Source organism: Anopheles moucheti, chromosome 2, assembly GCF_943734755.1.
Source record: "Anopheles moucheti chromosome 2, idAnoMoucSN_F20_07, whole genome shotgun sequence".
In the NCBI taxonomy this organism is placed as follows: Eukaryota; Metazoa; Arthropoda; class Insecta; order Diptera; family Culicidae; genus Anopheles; species Anopheles moucheti.
In genome coordinates, this window is record NC_069140.1 from 47,971,207 (window position 1) to 47,993,079 (window position 21,873).

A 21,873-nucleotide genomic window follows, 5' to 3' on the forward strand; every position below is an offset into this window, starting at 1 on the left:
GGTGATGTGCTAGATGGTTCTCCCAAAAAACCAAAAAAACCAACCTGCATCTTATGCTCAACACTCTTTTGCTCCTCTCAACGGTCATTGTAACGAAAGTCGAAACGTGTTTCTTTTCCATCTACTTTGTTTTTTTAGTTGAAACTCGTAACAGAAACATACAAAGCATAATAACGAAAGAAATAATCACGTAAAATATAATAATGGCTCTCGGGGTTTGCCTTGGGTTGGGTTACCCAAAGGCGGAAAATTACCTCAAAACTTACACTTTATTCCACAACTTTCCACAATACGACAAAATAATAATAATAATAATAACTATAATAATCGGAGATGCTTAAAATAAAACAAAAACAGCGAAACGAGCAATGGACAGATACACCTATTACTAAGTCGTGTTATACCTCGCTCATAGCGGTCGTTGTGCGATTGCGTTTCGTTCGATATGTTTACTAGCTAAGTCATTTGGGTGCTGCAGGCGTTGCGACTGTACGCACCACTTAACCCTGCCACAGATGTGATATGTTGGACAAGCTTGGAGCTTCTACTTGTATGTACAATCAATGTGTCTGTAAGCGTATTTGTGCCTACCCTGTTATTCCCTGGAGCACCTTGTTATTGTCTACCAACTGCTGTCTAGTGGTTTGCACAATCGAATCACACGGATTCGAATATCTGTTCGTCCCTGTCTAAATGAAATACTCCTGGTGCCGTATCCAGAACAGTTGCATCAGGTAGACCGTGTCTATGTGATCCATTAGCTTTTTAGCAACAAGATTCTTTACCTCGTCCTGGCCCTCTTTGGCAGCAATGTGCAGTGCCGTGTACATGTCCTTGGTGACGGCATCGACCTGGGCACCGTGCTGCAGCAGTAGCATCACGATATCGACGTTACCAAGGCGCGATGCAATGTGCAGCGGTGTTTGCTGCTCTCTAGCGCGTGCATCGACTTGCGCCCCGTTGCGCAGCAAAATGCGTATAATATCGGTCTGAAACAACAAAGCATATACGGATCAGTGCTTCCATTTTCAGGATGTCTCCGAAAAAGCTGTTCATCTTCAGTCTCAGGTCGTGTCCCACCCAATCATCCCTCACGCTTACCTGATTGGCTCTGGCCGCAAGATGCAGTGGAGTTTCACCGCGCACCGTCGGTACATCGGGGCTGGCATCGTGCTGCAGCAGATAGATGACAATGTTCATGCATCCCATGAACGAAGCCACATGCAGCGGCGTTAGACCGCTCTCGGTCGTGGCGCTAATGCTGGCACCGTGCTTCAGCAAAAGTTCCACCACCTTGATGCGATTTTTCTTGCAGGCAATGTGCAGCGGCGTGAACCCGTTCAGGGCACGTGCATTGGCGTCGGCGTTGCGATCGAGCAGCAGCTTCGCAACGCGCACATGGCCACAGTGAGCCGCTACGTGTAGAGCCGTCAAATAGTCCACGGTAACTTCATCCACCGGTGCGCGATGGTAGAGCAGAATGCGGGCAGCGTCCACGTGCTCACCCTGGGCGGCCATGTGAAGCGGTGCCAGCCCGTTCTTCGTCTTCGAGCTGATGGGGGCACCACGTTCGAGCAGCATGTCGACCACCTGCTCGTGCCCGGAGCGTGCAGCACAGTGCAGCGGCGTAAGGCCGTCTCGTGTCTTGCTTTCGATGTTGGCGCCCTTCTCGAGCAGCAGCGCCACCATGTTGGTTTTGCCCCATTTGGCAGCCACGTGCAGTGGGCTGATATTATGCTTTGCGGCGTAGTTCACATCCGCCCCCTTCTGGATGAGCAGATTGGCCATGGCCTCGTTCCCGTAATGCGATGCAATGTGCAGTGGAGTAAATCCCGATTTAGACGTTACGTCAGGATTATGATCGTTCTGCCGACAAAAGACATGCGTACAAAAACACATTATACTCCAAACACAGACTCCATCCCTACAGCTTCCGGTGTGTATTGATGTGTCTTCATTTTAGCTCGATACAAACTCTGGGAAATTAATGCAGTACATACCTCTAGTAGCAATGTTGCAGCCTTCACGTCATCCTTCTTTGCGGCAATGTGCAGTGCGGGTAAACGCACCTTACCTCTGGTGTCGCTCTCCAGCAGTACTGCCACCACCTTATCGTGTCCCTGCTGCATCGCGACTGCCAGCGGCGTAAACCCGTCCTCGGTGGCAAGGCTCTGGTTGGCACCGTTCGACAACAGCAGCCGCACGACCGAATCATGGTTCTCCTGCGCTGCCATGTACAGCGGCGTGAAGCCATTCTGCGACTGCACGTTAACGGAAGCATTGTGCTTGATCAGCAGCTTCACCACGTCCTCCTGACCGGCCAGCGAAGCGATATGAAGCGCAGTGTTGCCCTTCTTCGTGGCAGCATCAACCGTGGCACCGCGGGCCAACAGTTCCGTCACCACAGCAACATGCCCATCCTTCGACGCGAGATGCAGTGCGTTCAAGCCATTCTGTTGTGCATGTGAAACGAAACCAAATAAATAAAACAAAAACAGCTCAAAATCACAATCTTTTCAATCGGACCAATTCACTTTCGATTCCAATCCCACCCCCGCGTTCAGGTATTCACATTTCAGGCAACAATAACAACAACTACAAAAAAACGATGTCCGCGCATAAGCAGAGGCAAGTTGTTGATTCTAAATAAAACTGAAACCGCACCACTATCTTCTGTCAGCGCGTCTATAATCACATCCCACCACCAATACGCCTTGGTTGCCGATGACTTTCACTTTCACGAGTATTCAACATTGAACCATAACCTAACACACGCGTACACTACACCGCGTTACCCGATAGACGCTTGGCTGTATCTCTTGTGTCTAGTATTTATGGGAGTCAGACATCGGCCACCTCCACAACCACCACCATGTCTCGCACGAATCGGCAAACAACATCGCGCGAACTGAACCGTACGCAGGACCAAACCGAAGGATACCCGCCACTGCCATGCGCAGTGCGTTGTACTTCGAAAACGGAAATTGAACTGTCACTTTTCCCCTTTTCGGCAAACGCGACGTCGAACGGCCTACGGAGCATGCGCGGCCAAATGGTCACCGTTCGGAATTGTAGCTTATTGCGAAAAAATGCCACACACCGGCGGCAAACGAAGAGCGCCATCTGGCGGCAATGTTCGGTTACTATCGAACGTTGCGTTTTGCACTATTCGTTTCTACAACTCCAGATATGCAAAGTAGTTCGGCACTGTTTCGCAACGGTCTGTAAAGATTGTTGCGGAAGTTTATGGTCACTTGTCACTTACCGCATTGCATGTATTGATGTCAATGTTATTTTTTAAGTGTTCCAACACTTTCTCCAGGTTGCCTGCTCTTGCAGCGCGCAAGAACGATGTGTTTCCATCAGACTGTAACGAGTGCAATAAAAATACATATCATTATTAAATTGCTATGCAGAGCTGGATGGTCAATGGATCTCCTTCTTCATCAACGAGTAGAAAATGTATTGAAATAATATACCATATTTTTTGATAATAGAATACCATCACAGTCACGAAGGATGAATGCGATTATTCTAAATGTTATAAATCACTATCATCGTTTTGAAAACATCCAGGAACCACTTCTTATATTGTATCCTATTGCTGTTGACACTAAAGCTGGCTAAACTGCACAATAAATACGTAGTGGAATGTTTCACAAACACGGTTCAGAATCACGGTTCTCCAATGCTCGTAGTATTCATCAATCTCCGAAGGCTTCCAAATACCGACTGGGCCTGGGTCTCGCGTTCAGCTAGTGGCAACAAGCTGACTGTGCTCGCTCGTGCCCACTCGGCCAGAGGCATTTTCCCAGCGTCAAAGGCACAACGGAATCGATCCGGGCCTATGTCATAATGCAGTATACCTTGCGTTTGTGTGTTATTTTTTTGTTTGTTTGCTTCCCTCGAACGAATTTACGTACCCAACTCCAGTAAGGCCTTCAAAATTGCCTTCAATCCGTGCATGGGGGCTACGGCAGAAAGAAACAAACAGCGAAAGAAAACTTAATCTTTTTGGGCGTAAAATGACTATCTTTTGGGTGGATCTGACACGTCGTGCGACTTACTACGTTCGCTATTCGCCTTGTATCGCCAGCGTCATCAAATGGGACCTGCAGAGAGCAGTTCTCCCTTTGATGGGTTGGGACATCATTACATCATGCTACCACACATCATGGTACACATACTGCCATATCATAGCCAGCACTCATTCCAGCAGCCAGGCAGTCTGGCGATGGAGCATACCTTACCGAGTTGTCCGGATGTCCGAACAGGATACGAACGTGAAGCATTTTTTTCTTTGCACCATACTGCAACCCCTCGGCGTAGGCAATTGCTCTGATAAAGCATAACTAAAAATGCTGCCAAAGGTCAATCGTACACAGCTGGAAAACTTCTCGCAAGCCGAGGAAACAGCACGGTACAGCTGTGTCAGCATGAAGAAAACTTTATTGCGACACATAAAAAAAAACTGGCTAAGTAGCTCCACTAAAGGGCACTATTGATCGCCTCAAACGAAGCACAACACATCCACAGGCACTAGTTGGCAAGAATTTCAACATTTTTATCCAGTTTCCATCACGCAATCGCATCTGCGTTTGCTGGAAATATTATTCATTGGAGTGCTTTTTTGGCGTCTCTTTTGCAACAAACAGCACACAACGCAGTACATTGACAAATGAGCCAAATTATGGGAGCTTTTTTAACGGATTGTAGGTTGAAGTTAGCAGCAGCAGCAACATTTGGCCAATTGCCAACAATGCTACGAACTGACTGATGGCCAAACGGACGACCGTTTGGTGAGTTTTTGCTAATCAATGAGTTTCATCACGCACTAGCACCATTTTGTACGATGTACGATGGGGATTGCATTCGTTGTATTTTCTGGTGCTGTATTAGTACAATCAAATGCAGTTTTTTGGGCAAACGCCAAACCAGCACTGTGTGTGTACTTGTTTAAGCTGGTTGTAAACGAAGATAATAACCAAATATTTACACTTTCAAAAATTCTCTGCTCATTAGAAATAATCTTTCGCAGCTTGAAGTGTTAGTGTGCGAAATTAAATACAATGTTTTGTAAGGAAATAATTAATAAGGAGCATTGTAGCATTCTTCCGACAAAAAAAATATATAAAACTGTTATCAACAGGTGAAATAGAAAATTGAGAAAAAATAAAACGTGAAATACTTGGGATAAGGTGACCTTTCACTGTTTGCAGAAGGAAATGTCTTCACTCGAATGTGAATTGTACACTAGATTAAGCTACCTTTAGTTCTTTAGTAGGTTTAGTGCTAAGCAAAACGGCCTGGCCATTCTTCTTGAATTAAAAAAACTTGAAATTCTCTATTGGGATAAATGGAAAAAAAAATCAAGAATGAAACCATTCAAATATGCGTCTAAAATATCAAATTTCATTAGTGCAGTGGTATTGGCATCATATCTTGGCACGGTGTGATTAGTTCTAAATCTCATCCAAACCCATTCCACCGTACTGTGATGATTCAGCTATGTCAAGGTAACCCTCTAAGTAGCAAAGTCAAAGACCTCTAAGTAGCAATGCCGCAAACCATTTGTATGAGGGTAAATCAAAACATATTTTAAAATTACAATCGTAGGTTTATTTTTCCTATTTTTCTTTTATTTGATAGACTTTAAAAGAGCTTCCTCCATATAGTTCTAAACGAACTGTTGTTAGATTCATTAAACAATTGGCCATACTAGTCTCTTAATTACTGCCCAAAAAAACCGAAGTGAACCATCGCCATTCCAACTGCGAAAGTCCATTAAGCGACGTGTTCGTTGATGTACTACTTTTATGTGACGAATATGCTCCCAAAGTGAAGATAGTACACTAAAGAACTATCTGGGACAAAAAAAAAGTGTAATTTCGTAAGAATTGTATGCTCATCAAACAGCGTGAAAGGTCGCACTGTTTGTTCCACCCATCATACCGTTATTGATTGCAGCAAATCCCGTGAATTACAGCCCATTAGGTAACACACAGCCGGTAACCATGTCGCCACACGGGTGTAGCAACACATTCAACCCCATCCGTCATGAAAGCGACCGCACCCAAACATTATTAGCTCTCGGTTGAGCCAACCCAAACAATACCTTCTCGGACACATTCAGTACGGACATGCGGGTGTCTCGGTTACAAAGGTTAAACGGTTGGTTAGAACCGTTGCGCGAATGTCAAATTACCATATCGTACGTATGGCAATTTCCACAAATACACCCCCGGCATACTGTGATTGATGATCTTTAGCGACCAGTTGCGGACGGTTCGGTAAAGGATACACATTCGTTTTTCCCATCGCCTTACTCCTTCCTACTTGCTGTCTCGGTCGTGCGAATCGGATTATGCACGGTGTTTGGCCATTCTTCTTACATCCGTATAATCGATACCGTAGCCCGGTTGCGAACCGAGCGGACAAATAAACCGAATATCTCCAACATATCCCGCTGAGTACGATTGCACGATCCAACGGAAAGTCCTTGAAATCTTCCACACGCGTAAATTTACTCCTATCATACGCAGGGGTCTGCCATTTTGGAGTTTTGTCTGAAATGGCACAAAAGCGCCCCCGGTGGCCATGTGTGTATGGGTGCACGTCCTTTTTCCTGACAACGTGACACTGTGTGCGTGTCAGTTCCGGTCGTCCGGTTAAACTACATTGGCCCGTGGAAAATCGTCTCGCGTGTGTGTGGTTGTGTTAGCCAAGAAGCGGCTGTTCCTGCTTGGTTGGGCCCTACGATTTCACTTCGCTCTTCCTTTTCTTCTATTTATTTCCGGCGTGTTTTCCTGCTGTGCAAACAACGGGATTGAACAAAAGCGGAAAACCGTGTCGTACGAACTTTGCCGGACATGCCCTGGCAGTCGTCTAGGGGTGTCAAGTGGCTGCCCAGAAATCTACCACCCTATTCCGGGGGTTTTCTTTTCGTGCGAGATGTGGTTGCGTTATCCTTTTTTTCTTTCTCACTCGCTGCCATCCTTGTTCTACTATCACATTTTCTGCTTTCAATGTTCAATCTTTCTCCCTCTCTCGGATTTCGCTCTTTCCCCCACTCTCTCTTTCTATCTTCTGCCTCGTACTCTTGTTTTCTCTTTCGCTCAAGAATGAATATGCACACCACACGCAAACACAACCACCAACAGAAGCATACCGACGACCATGATAGAATATCGATCGCTCTGCGGCATCGATGGCTTAATTCCTGGGAGAAAATTTTTGCTTTCTTCATTTTTTGACTAAATCTTTCAGCAAACTTTTTCCAATGTATTTTATTGGTGCAAAACATTAATTGCATATTACGCTAAATTGAATACAAATTCCGCAATGATTGGTAAAAGTTAAAAATAATTCATAGTTTCAAACAGTAAAACGGCTAATAGACACCGTCCCCACAACAAATCACGCTGGAACGGAAAATGAAAACTGTATTCCAGCAGGCTTACACTTACCTGTGTACCATTTTCAGTGACCATTGCAAAACAGGTCCCTGTCGTTTCGATCGATTAAGCTAGAACCGGTAGCAAACCTTCCCGTGCTCTGCTCTGCAGTATCCTGCATAAACACTTACACGATGCACCTTCTATCTGGCTACCAAATGCAGCACGAAGGGCGCAAGGGAGGGTTTTCGCTTCTCTTTTTCGTTCAAGTTAATGCTACCAGCAATCGGGGACACTTGAAGTCTTAGGGCTGTGGCAGGCCACTTCTAGAGCACAGTACACGTCATACACGCCGTTCGAGGTACGGTGCGGACACTCACGGTAAGTCCGTACTTGGTGCCACTGTTGAACTTGTTACCACTAAGCAAACCCACGGTTCGAACGATTGCATAATATTTCAAGCACACCCTGATGAATGTGGAGCAAAATATGGCACTGTCCTATATAATTCGATAGCAGAAGACGAATTGCTGCGCGTTGTGCTTGGGTTGTATTTTTTGTTTGTTTGTTGCAACTTTTACACTATAACTATTATATTAACTACCGCCTCTACTACTGTATCGAGAAAAATGGAAGAATTTCGTTTGAATTTGCAAACACACAAATTATGATTGAAATCCCAAGCAGACTGACTGACTGCTTGCAAATCTGCTGAAAGCCACGATCAAAATGGCCGCAAATTTTTGCTCTTCTCCAATCTAAGCACTGCCGACACGAATGAAACTGTCCCGTTGGATGAGGGGAAACGAGGGGATTGGAATAGAAGAGCAGTCCCACCCCAACGTATCCGCACTGAGGTAAGATTTTCCCGACCAAAAGAAAAAAAAAAGCAACAAAGGTGGAAAATTGTACGGAATGTAAGGAAACGATTTATGGCCGAAAAGCTAAAGGAAGTGAACTCTTATCGCTGCAATGCAACGCCGTGAGCAATTTCTTCCGTTTTACCGTAAAATCTTAGCCCTTTAATTTTTGCACCCAACCAGCCTTCTTTGCGCTTTGTACTGCGTTACGGGTGTGCGGTTGAGCGAGACAGAACTATTGCTAGCTATCACACTCTATCCTCCCTAGCTCACTGGGATTCTTTTGATCGGAGTTGTGTTCACGATAGGTCGCGCTTATCCGTTTCGACGGTTACTTTTAGACTGAATGAAAATCCTTCAAAACCGCACAGGATATAGCGAATTTCTCCACCGCACAGGACGAACAGGTACGGCAGGATACGCGTCTGCGCGTCCGAATGTGCCATGTTCGAAAAACCGAACCCGTAACATGTTGGCGCTCCACGCCACCGGCTTCCCCGCCGCTGCTAAGTTTCGAAAACACTTACACCACCCCTTGCCGCGTGTGTTTGGCGGACACTGTGTCAACGATGGCTTTGCGGCGTTTATTGCCGGCTTTCTGCACCTGACAGAACGTAAACAGATTGGTTCGTCCTCACGAACACTAACGCGTGCGGAACGGAACAAGCTTACCAATACGACCAGCACACGGGGTTCCGTGACTTCTTCAAGGTGGTGTGCGCATCCTTCCAGACACGTGCTCACAGTGCGAATGTATTGTAGGGGTGCGCTTTTTGAATGCATTCCACACCCACCAGGGGTGTCCACCCTTCACGGTTGGCTTGCCATGGCACTGCGTCGGGGTCTTGGTTGTGCATTGTATTGTTGCCTTCGGTTGCCCTTCTCGCTGAAGCCTGAAACCGGGAACGCAGGAACCGGAACGTTCCGCAGCAGTAAGGGTGCGAGTAATGGGACCGGATACGCAGATACTGCAAGGGGTGTTGCAGTGCTAACGTGACATCATCGTGCGGACGTGCTGCCCGGATCTGATTCATTCGTACGTATATGGGTAATAAAACCGTCCGGGGCACAATCTGCGGATCGAACAGTACCGATTGACGAATGGTGCCCGAACGAATGGTGTATTTCGTTCATTAAAATGGCACACGCTTTTACAAGTTGTTGGAATAACGAAGGTGCTCGACAAAACTCAATTAGCTTGAGTTGTTCAATAATGTTTGGATTGTGGCACGAATCCCCAGTACTGATGGTAATGAGAATCAGTGTTTGAATTGCAATTGCTAGACGATACTCATATAAAACAAGAAGTAAAGCCAAATATCAAAGGGGTTGCTAATGAACTTCGTCTATCATCGCTGATAAACTTCACGATTATTTATTCGGGACGGGTTTTATCCGGTTTTAAATTTACCCAGCTATAATTTATGTAGTATCATTATACAGAAATGTGTACACCATTAAGTAATAACGTACTACGTTACTTCGTTAAACCTTGGCATTAAATAAATTACTGATATAAGACGCATGATTAATATAAGCGAAATAACGAAATCAATCTGCCATGCGAGAGACGTGTATCCAGCTAAGCTTTATAATTTGCAGTTATTTTATTGTGAACACACAGAATTTGGTAATATTAACTGATGATTTGTATCAATGTTTCAAAGCCACTAAGAAAACAGTCAAGCAACTGGGCTCGACGGGTTTTCCCGAGCTAAAAGTGTTACACCAGAGAAAAAAGACGTATCCACCCAATAAATCTAACACGGTATTCATAAGATCTTCCTCCTTCTGAAGAAAGCCAGAGCAACCAACAGAAGTCTAGTTTCGTTTATACAACGGCATACGTGACCATAAAGTTCCCCAGACACTATATATGAAGATCGAGGGAGAAAGTGACTTCGTCGTAACCATAATAATGAAAAACTTCGTTACGTTAATTTGATACAGGATGGCGACTACTTGCGTGGGACCGGGTTCTTCACTGAGAAGCTAAGTATTGTAGGCTTCAGGACCATCTGCCCGAAGAAGGTCTCTGTGTGGAAAACGATAAGCGAAAAAGAAAATTCTCTTTATTTTAACATTTGCGGTGGTTTGAGATATGGTTACAAAGTGTCTTCCAAAGCAACTTGTTGCTTTCATTAGTATTTATGACGCAAGAGCGTATGTTTACTTTTGGAATTTGATGGCATCGCTCTTCATTCAAAGAAATTACTGCATGAAATGAGCTATTTGGAGATAAGCACCAACTCTCTTCATGTTCCTTTCGTTGTTGCCTTGCAATCTCTCATTAGCGAACTTTAAAATGAAAATTTAATCCAGTTATATTAAAGTCAAATGGAAAAGATAGCCAATCACCAAGACGAAAAAGCCGAACTGAACCTCACATTAAAGTTTAAAGAGGCTCTAGGTACCGCGAATCTAGCGCAGTCCGGTGGTGGGGTTATCGTGGCAAGTTTCGAGGGCTTCTAACTCTAACAAACTTTATTGCATTTCATCATCTTATTTTATTTATTTTTATTTCTTTTTCGTCACATTTTCAAGTATTTTTTATTGAACTCGTTAAAGTAAATGTTTGCCAAAAATGAGCTGCAACAAACAGAAACCTTGACCTCGTACAAAACTTTGCGATGAAATACTGCCGCCCAAGAAAGGACAAGTACAGCTATATTCCGAGCAAGCAGGCACCCACGGACGAACTGGGCCTTCTTCCAATAATCATTCGTCAGTGACGGCCTCAGGAGACACATTGCCAGCGTTAGCATCATTATTTATGATCATGGATCCCTGCGTAACTATACGTTAGTGATAATGGACTGCCAAATTATTTTCAAGTGGGCATTCTCATTTGATGCAACTGCCCAACAAAACAACGGACAGACCTACGGAATCTGAACTTTTTTTTCCTCAAGATTCAATTATGTTTTTATTTTTATTCAGTGAAAGGTCACCCGGGTGTACTCGACCATGGAATGTGAACTTAAATACATGTATATAGAAGCAATAATTTCAATGAGCAGTAAATCATGGTTATGTGAATAAAGATATTTTGAAAAGAATATACTGGAATACAAATTGTTTTCAAAACATATGAACTTTTATACTACTATTACAAGTACATTAAACGCTTTGCTATAGGAAATAGTTAAACACAAATGGGATATTGAAAAGCTTAACATACGTGTAGTCTTAATTACGTAACTAATTTCATGATGTTAATTAAGTACATAATCAACCAAATAAAAAAAACTGTCCTCTCTTGAGTGGGCAATAGGTATTTAATTATCAAGATTACATTTTAAGATAGTCAGTGCTACGGACGGAGGTTTGGTGGTCCTGATGAAATTTGTCCGTGGTCCTGTCTTGTGCAGACCAATACACCATCTGGCCGCCCCGTGAACCCTTAAATGCCCTTTCACTTCAACCTATTCATGTATTCTCTTTCTTGAACGGGATTTTCGAGTTAAAGATTTTCATATTTCATATTTCCATTTTTTTTATCTGTTTGTAAATGATCCTACCGTTAGCTGCTAGAATAGAAACCATGCTTATTTTCACTTCCGTAATATTCGCAAGCTATTGCCATTGCGATACTCGTGGAGTGGTATTCTTTTCTCTCACCGATTGTACCGTGAAAATGACCTGCCTGCGTGTTTCGGAACAGTATTGTGGAGGAGTATTGTGTTTAGAATTCCGATTGCCACAATTTTTGCAAGTTTGCAAGCCAGTAATGATGTTATAATTGACACAATCTGTCAGTGTACTACGACATAGCTAGCATTGTCATAGAATATAAATAAAATCATATTGCAATCATTAGAACTCTCTTTTTCCGTTTGATTTTACAACCTCATGGTTCTCGGAATACCATATCTGTCTATCTTGATTATTTCTTATTCGAAGCTGGATTGTAGGTCCAGCGTATGGACCTAATATCTTCGGAAAACTGGATCGAAATACATTCTAATCCATGAGAAACTGTCCAAATACTTTATGATAGTACTAATGTATAGTACCAGGAAAACATCCACGGAAGAGGTAGCACCTAGTACAGCAATTTTGCTCAAAAATCGCCGAAAGGTATGCAATACTTAAACACTAACTTTCCCGTTGGTCGTGAAAAATTTCTTCGAAAACTACCAGTTTCCGAATGTATAGTACCAGGAGAGCATCCACGGAAGAGGTAGCTCCTGGTACTGCGCCGTAAGGTATGCAATGTTTATACATTAACTTTGCAACCAACTTGCATGTACCAGCCGAGCGAGATGGCGCCCAAGCTTGCAAGTACGAAGTTGGGCGCCATCTTGCTCAGCTGGTACATCTTCCGTGGATGCTCTCCTGGTACTATACATTCGGAAATCCTGGTGCAATCCTTGTGCAAGTCACAAACAAAGTCGATATTCTTCTCTGCATTTAATTTATCACATAGAAACAAATGGTTATATAAAACCAAGGAAGATATTTTTTATCAATGTTTTACCTTTTCAATTAAGTTTTTTGCTATAAATTAAATCTGCTGGTAAAATTTTCAAAAATCGCACAATCGGCACAAATTTGTTAGGGCCCCCAGCACGGCGAGGCCCTGGGCGACTGCCTACTTCGCCTACCGATTGATCCACCGCTGACTATTCGATACTTTAGTGAAAAGAAATGTTGCATGTATTTGGTGGATATATCGCTTCTGTGACGAAATTTATCATAAACAAAATCATGTACAGACAGTTCTTGGATACACTATTATAGCTAATCATTATAATCCGTAGAAAACCCGCGTATCTCTAATTCCCGCATAGGTCGAACCCGGGATCAGTATGGGTTTCATTCGCAAATTTTATAGTCGACTTCCATATTTGCTTTTAACATATTCAGCATTTTAAGCAACTTTTCAACAGAAAACATTAACTATAATAAAAACAAGTGTATTGCATGGAATAAGAGGACATCATTCTTTTACTTTAATGTTTTGATTTTGTGATATAAATAATGTTAGCTGCCGAATTAAAAAAAAACCGTTACGCTGCAATTGTTATTAGACACGAATGGAAATAGCTAAGTAAAATCGGTGTCAGACTTTGAGTTTTCAAAACGAACTCTACAATACTTTAAGCAATCACGAATATGTCCTGATTGTTGATCGCAATAAGAGTTACGTCTGCAAAAAAATAGTTATTACCCTACATTATAAGGTCTCATTAGCCTGGGTATGGTTTAAAACTTGGAATGTATTGGCATTAAGCCACTTGCATTGTTCTGTTGTAGAAGAATGAAATATTTCGGCCGAGTACACTCAGGATAAGGTGACGTTTCACTGTTTGGAGAAAGAAATGTCTTCAAACGAATGTGAATTGTATCTTAGATTAAGCCACCTTTAGTTATACCTGGCCGTGTTACTTAAATAAAAAAAAGTATCAAACATTTTTAATTATCCTTTTCATTTTATTATTTTAAAGCATTGCTAAATAATCGCTTTGTTGATCAAACCGCACAAGAAAAATAGGGTTGTCGCTGACCTTTCCACACATGCACTATATCGAAATTACCGCAACTCGCCATCCAAACGTTCCGTCTGCCGCACAACAGCCAAGGGCCTACCCTTCAACGGTTTTCAAGCGCCATACACGATATGTATGCCACACCAGCAGGAACTCAAACAAGTCAAGCGCAACATAAATAGCACTTCAGGGTGAATATAGCAGCAAAAACTGCCCCAGCATGATCCCGTTCCGTCCTTTCACCCTGATGCCACTTTTGCTACGGTGGAGCAACATTTTCAAGGCGGCCGTATACAGACAATCCACAGACACACACACCTGAGTATGCTTGCTGTGGGACCGAAAACTGTTCTACACTCAATGCGCCAGCGGACATTAGAAAGCAGAAATAACTCATAAAAATAACACACACTCAACTTACACCAAGGCTTTGTAGGGATGGAAATCGCTTCTTTAGCGTCAGCATGGTTGAAATCGGATGATTCTATTCCTTTGGTTGATCCTTCTATGCTAGGAGTGAATATTTATTTACACAGTTATATCACTTCTTTACTATCACCGTTTTGTTACACTTGCTCCCGCTTTCACTTTTGTGTCACTTTCGGAAGGATTCTCGCTTCACTGTGAAGTAGCACTGCATTAACGCTCAAGTTACGATACGATCTATCAAGTTGAGCACTCTTCAACGCAACGACACTTTATACAATAAAATATTTTCACTAAGAAAAAAAACACATCTTATCGTTCAGAGAGGGAAAATTAACGTACTAGATGCTTTCAATTTGCTCTCCTTAACACACGTTCAACACGTTTACTTACAGCTGTCTACACACGAATGATACGGAACGCTCTGATGAGCGATGAGCGATCAAGTCCTCAGACAACCCGGTACGATCGTTGGAAAATTCCGCCTCAAACCACCCCAGCTCGCGTCGTGACCGTGTCACGGATTATGGTTTGTGTTTGTTGTTGTGCAGTTAGCGTAATGAACGTGAAAAGTGTGTCGATGCTTGCGTGAATCAACCCCAAAGAAATACCCTCACCGCCCTCTCCCGCAGGAAAGATGCCCCCTTGAGTCGACCAATTTCGGTACAGACAGCCATTTTCATCGTGCCGCAACAGTTGACGTACGTTTTGCCAACTGCTTCTCGTACACAAATATACAAGTTTTGCTCGTCCGAGGAGCGCGTCCGTGCCAGTGTACGGAAATGAACTATAGACCACGATCCCAGACGTGCCGGGTGTTTGGTGGAAAGCGACGGCTAAAAATAGTAAGCGTAAAGTGACGCGCAACGAACGGAGCGAGGCGGACAGCAACAGGTCTTTGGTGGTAATAAAATAATGAAAATTGGTCAAATATCGGTAGGCTGATGGAAAACCCGTAAATAGCTACGTTCCTCTTAATCGACCCCACTCGTGAGTTTATCGCAGTTTCGTTCCTAGAATTACTGTTCATGCAGAACGCTCTAACGGCGTTACTACAAACGAGCTAACAACATCTGTCTATGTTACAAAGGAGCTCGGCTTGTTGTGTTTGCGAATGCGTGATTCTCCGCCAAACACGGTTTACCACAAGATCACGTTTTCAAAATCTGTGTCTGGCATTATTTTAGATTTTTATTTGAATATTTCAAATTTTCGCTTCTTGTTGCGTTATGATTCTGATTCAAAGCAAAATTCTGTTAAATTTATTAAAACTTCCCTTTTGTTTTTATGTTATAATTTGTTCAGTTTTTAATATATTTTGATTGCTAATGGCTTTCGCTCTATGCAAATAAATAAAACTCCTTTATTTACTAAGTTTATTTCATTTTCAAGTAATTTCAACTTCTATTTTCCAATTTTTCAATCTAACAGTTTCAATAGAAACGTACACCGTATTCAATACAATTGCTCACTTTCCGTTTTTTTAAATCAAAGCTATGTACAACATATCTTTAAGAAATAAAACCGTGCTTTATACTACTTCACGAGTTTCATCAATCACTCAACCACCGAAAGATTAACAACTGACAGAAAGTCAACACCATGCACGATTTAAAGCGGATATGTGTAGTTTAAACTGCAATCATTAATAGAACAGAATAATCAACATGGCATAACAAATAATGACGCATACGCCATTACCGATGCAAATGTGTATTCAAACTTCACATCGATCTCACATTCGATCACATTCGTTCACGGTATTGAGACGGCCTGGTGGTATGATGGTAGCGACGCCGGTATTCACACGAACGGACCGGACAAAAATCCCATCCGGAAGAATCTCCCGTAGCAAGCAATGACTATCTGGCTACATGGTAAAATAAGTCTAGTAGGCCAGAAATGACAGGCATATGACCTAGCAGGTTGTTACGCTAAAAAGGAGAGAGAGAGATCACGGTGTACATATACACAAGTCTGTTATTTTGATGCATCTACTGATTTTGAATGTTTATTGTTTATTAGGTGTTTTAATGTTTGGATGTTTAAATGTTTTAATTATAATTAATCCATTTTCATCGCCTGCTACATTGATACGGATTTGAAACATTTAAATCTTGAATTATATTATACATTAGTACCATGTACAACAAATATATCACACATGCCATTACTAGACAAGCAAATACCAACACAAAACTATACACCAAGGCGCACTGTAACTTCCTTGGCTGTCATCGTTAGCACTATGCTCATAATCACCCGTGTTCGATTGGGATGAACGAAAAAAAAATCCATAAACTAGAGGGCATGGCACCGCCGCTGGATATAATTACGTTTCGTTCGTTTCCTGCCACAGCATCAACGCGCATAAATATCAATCCTCACCGTCCGTGGCACTAAAAGCGACCGACAGCACACACTGGTAAAAGCACTTACCCATCAGCCGAAAGGATATTGAGTGAGTAGTGGAAATGTATGTACCGGCGTAAGTAGGAGCATTTTTCGAGCGAGACCGAGTGAGTGTGTTTGTGGCGATTTTTTTTTTTCATACCTTTGTATCCTTCTTTGTCAGCCCTTAACGTGATGCTGATGGAAGCGAATTTTACTGCACTTTGAATTTACTACATCTTTCCAGACCGACCCATCGCATAATCTTCCGCACCACGGTAAGCAGCGCGACGAGTGCAAAAGAAAAGGGAAATGAGCTTTTCCATCCTAACAGAAAGAAAAACAACACACACACACATAAACTCTGCGCAGATAACACCTCTTCGCTCGCTACCCGTGCCGAGGTCAAAGACCATTAAACAGTTTAACCCGTTCCTCGCCAAACGAATGGAACCATTTATGTATTAGTCCCACACCACGTTTCACGCTACACCCCGTGTCCAATGCTTTTATGCTTTGAGTGTGAGACGATCTTTCATTTTTACCTCTTCATCGTTCCTAAACGACTGAAGGAAATATTGCACATTTACAAGGCAAACTGGAGGATGACCAGGATTAAAAAAACTCATTCACTAACACAAGATCATAAAGGATAAATGTTTCATCTTACGCTGGATGCTGCGGGATAAGGCTGAGGTCTGCCGCACAGGAAGTTCAATAGACCCTTTTAGCGGTTTAGGCCCTTTTAGGGCCTCTAGCGTTGAGAGATTTTTGTTTGTCTTTCGTTTTTTTTTGCGCCAGATTTTCCCACCAGTATGATTTGTGTTGCTTTCGTGTGTCGGAAACATTTGCACTACCACGACGTTAATATTTAAAGACCGTGTCTCGTCCACTGTGAGTTGGATTTTCTCCACATTTTCGTGCACACATTCCACTTTACACCATGGGGAGCAGAATATCTGATTTGTGTTGATTTTATATTAACAACAGTCCTTAAATAGCGCTACAGATGTTCGGTCATCAAATCGGTACATTCATGCTACATATTTGGACAATCTTCAATCCATTCACGCTTCATCGCCGACTGTATGCACTTGTACACTCGCACTCGATGTCATACGCCCGTATCAATCGCTATGGATGTTGATTTAACTAAACGCTTTCCGTAATAATCTTTCTCACCAACGGACAGACGAAAACGTTGGTCGTGATGACGAAACGAAGGAAAACTGCTCACTGCCACTCACGAACGACGGACTTTGCGATGTGTGCCCCGCTTCATCACACGTCAGCGGAGTGACATTCATCCACGAATTAAAATTGGCACTATTTTTGGCACCGAGCAGATGAAAACCAGTGCTGAACCTACGCAGCGGCTTGTTGCTTCTCTGCATCGCTAAAAATTGCGATACGAACGGTGGCGTCACTGAGCACCAGTACGATGTGTCCCGGGGATGGAAATTCTACTGAGCTCTGCCCGATTCGTGCTCTTGTTTGCTTACGTGAAGAAGTGGAAGCAGTGATCAGTTGCAATCGTACGAGTAACTCAATACTATCCGATCGAATGCGTTTGTCCCAACCCCTCCCAGCATAACTTCCACTCTTCGAGGTGCAAACTAAGCGAACTACTACATTCTTCTCTATGACGTGCCATGGCTACGGTAAGAAGCGCAACACAACAGCACAAACCTAATAATATAACTGAATGGCTATCCTTTCTGCTATCCCCTGGTTTCCGATACAAATGCCACATTACAATGCTAGCCGAAGGTGATGATGATGCGATGGAGCAAGTGGAAACTGCATCACCGATGGATTCATTGGAAGTTTTGTGTTACGGGCCGATGGACGACGTGCTTGAATGGTCGGCACGTTCAACCAACAGTTTACGCGTAAATCAAGGAATTAAGATGAGTGTGTGGCAGTAGATAGTGCTCGCTGTTATTTACTCCATATACAGATGTATTTACCAGTCATACCAACTCATATATACTCGTTATAGCGTATGCTACCAAACTTTACATGTTTTCATGTACTCATTCATGAAGAAAACATAATATTTTTTTAACATGAATACGAGCTTTCCATGTTTTCCCCCTTCAAAACTGTAAAATTGAAAAGAAAATTTGTTTATCAATTAGCGCCACCTTTTGCCAGGTAGCAGAACTATAACACATTCAATTCTCTGGCAGTTTGCCAAAGGATAGAAAGTTTACAGTTTATCATTTTAGCAGTGGAGGATTAATCCCCTTGGAGGCCCAGGGCGGAATTTTTAAAGGGAGGCCTATAAATTTGCTACGGCATTATCGGTGTTAGGGAGGTGTACTTCAAACATGATTTAACAACACCAGCAAAGTCTCGGAAAGAAAGCTCCCTTGCGTACATCTCAGAGTTCTGTTGCGTAGCCCTGTAAACGGGCCTAGTAAGCTACTCTATATATAAACGTTTGTATGCGCTAAGGAGAACCATAACACTACTACTTCGATCACATTTTCTACGATTTACGTACATTTACGATTTCTGATTAGTCCAACGACTTCTACGATTTTTCGCCCAAGGTACAGGTTTCGATCGGTTTGCTTTACAATAACAATCAAAGAAATTTCTTAAAAATCTGTTTCGCTTATGTTGATGTTTCAGGCGATGCACAACACAATTGTTTTCAGATTTGCGATACCAGGAAAACATGTTTTTCAAGAGGTGACACCTGCAGTGTGGAATAGATTTGCCAATCACTATTGCATTGCATACTCTCAAATCCGTGAGAGCGATCGCTAGTGTAAGGAAGATGGATGAAACGGAAAGCATCCTTCATCTCACTCAAACTTCCCGTCGGCTGGTACGAAATTACATACAAACCAGCAATTTTCAGATTTTCGATACCAGGAAAGCATCCACGGAAGAGGTAGCACCTTGTACAGCAATTTTGGTCGAAAACCGCCGAAAGGTATGCAATTTTTAAACACTAACTTTCCCGTTGGTGGAGAAAAATTTCTTCGAAAACTACCAGTTTTCGAATGTATAGTACCAGGAGAGCATCCACTGAAAAGGTAGCTCCTGGTACTGCGCCGTAAGGTATGCAATGTTTATACACTAACTTTGCAACCAACTTGCAATACAATGCGCCGTAAGGTATGCAATGTTTAAACACTAACTTTACATACAAACCAGCTGTTTTGAGATTTCCGTTACCAGGAGAGCATGTCTCTCAAGAGGTGACCCTCAGACACTCAGGCACTCAGTCACTCATGAGTGACCGACACTCATGAGTGACCGGCACTCATGAGTGACCGGCACTCATGAGTGACCGGCACTCATGAGTGACTGGCACTCATGAGTGACTGAGTGCCTGAGTGCCTGCCCTCTTGAGAAACATGCTCTCCTGGTATCGGAAATCTCAAAACAGCTGGTTTGTATGGAAAGTTAGTGTTTAAACATTGCATACCTTACGGCGCATTGTATTGCAAGTTGGTTGCAAAGTTAGTGTATAAACATTGCATACCTTACGGCGCATTGCAAAGTTAGTGTATAAACATTGCATACCTACGGCGCAGTACCAGGAGCTACCTCTTCCGTGGATGCTCTCCTGGTACTATACATTCGGAAACTGGTAGTTTTCGAAGAAATTTTTCTCGACCAATGGGAAAGTTAGTGTGGATGCTTTCCTGGTACTATACATTCGGAATTCCAGGTGCAATTTCGTTTATACTTTAAAGTCACAAAGTCGATATTCTTCTCTGCATTTAATTTATCACATAGAAACAAATGTTTTATATAACTAAGGAAGATATTTTTGATCAATGTTTTACCTTTTAAATTAAGTTTTGTTTTATAAGTTAACTCTGCTGTTAAATTTTCAAAAATCGCACAATCGGCACAAATTTTTTGGGCACGTTTTTGGGCAGCCCAGCACGGCGAGGCCCTAGGCGTCCGCCTATCCGCCTACCGTTTGATCCGCCGCTGCATTTTAGTACTTTTAACATTACCAGAAAACCTCGCCCAAAAATCAATTAGAACAAAACAGCCAATAATATTAAAATAATTTAAGGACAAATTAGCATGACAAGAAAAAATGCATGAAATAGTAATTATTACTTTACAGCCATGATTTGGAGATTATCTAACTCAAAACAATTTATCAGAAGTGTTAAACTACCATTGTTGAAATCATAATTAGCATCAAAACAATAAACACGTTTTATTAAACATTGGGTATTAAACAAATATTAGGATACTAGCTCTGTATTTTAAGGTCTAAAATCATGCAAACCGCACATAGACTAGAATATGGTCATGGATTGTTTGCAATCTTATTCATGTATTCAATTATTGTTAAACAAGATAATCAAAAGTATTTTGGTTTTAAATTAAATATTAAAACTCGATGGAGTACACACGCGATAAGGAGCCCTTTCGCTTTTATGAGTAGGACATGTTTGCAAACTAATGTGAATTGTACCATAGGTTAAGATTAAAGTAGATTGAAGCAATACAACCTGGCCGTTTTTCATGGATAAGCAAATCATTAAATTGATAAATATTTAATGCACTCTATGTCAAAGAAGGAATTGCCACAAAAACGAATGCGAATTACATCCTTTGTGAAATATCCAATACCCACAACCTATGCTACAATAGCTTTCAAAACATCATCCACAGTGGATGTCGCCTTATTCGAATTGTGCTACGCAGAAAATAATTAAATTTCTATTCTCGTTAAAATTTGTGGTCAATTTGGATACAAATTGAACATTTCTGTTTGATCCCCATAACAGAAACTCCGCACAACATCGTTACGTGATACGTTGACCTATCAATGCGTATTCAGTACGTGGGTCTAGTGCCAAGTTTGACGCAGAATCTGCACCATCAACCAAGGCCGCCAATAACCCATTTATGGTATGCATCAGTGTTACATAATATTTGCCATTTAGTAGTCCTGGATTCCAACCTACATATGCCGCCCATCACACGCGGTTGTGGTACAAATTATCCCATCGTGCCCATCGCGAAAACTTCGCTACCTCCACAAACAGTAGTGGGCGAGGTCATGCCTTCTCTTATCTAGTTCCGCCACTCCTACATCAACCGGACCGGAAACGATAAACGACCTCTGCAAAGTGACGACCACTGCAACGTCTACACCATCGTATATATGGCTACTGTTGGCCACTACTTCCTTTCGCCATTCAACCATCCTGCTGAAGCATATAAATTGTGTCACACACACACACACACACACGCTGCTGGTGCACTTCCGTTGCGCTCAAGTCCGAAAAGGTAGGTCACGTGTTTGTGGTTGCTCCTACA

General features: G+C 42.5%; 1 protein-coding gene across 2 annotated transcripts in view; it reads right to left on the reverse strand.

Moving 5' to 3' along the window:
* The window catches only part of LOC128310385 (ankyrin-3-like), a 29,355-nt gene that overhangs the window by 4,030 nt on the left and 3,452 nt on the right, over positions 1 to 21,873 (reverse strand). Inside the window, exons 1-5 of one of the 2 annotated variants that reach the window (XM_053047010.1) lie at positions 7,467 to 7,490; positions 3,266 to 3,367; positions 2,001 to 2,453; positions 1,102 to 1,866; positions 786 to 989 (exon numbers count right to left, since the gene is read on the reverse strand). In XM_053047010.1, coding sequence (XP_052902970.1) covers positions 786 to 989; positions 1,102 to 1,866; positions 2,001 to 2,453; positions 3,266 to 3,367; positions 7,467 to 7,490 — 1,548 coding nt within the window. Of the gene's footprint in view, positions 1 to 785; positions 990 to 1,101; positions 1,867 to 2,000; positions 2,454 to 3,265; positions 3,368 to 7,466; positions 7,491 to 21,873 lie in introns of those variants that run through there. The other variant, XM_053047009.1, reaches the window with a different exon arrangement.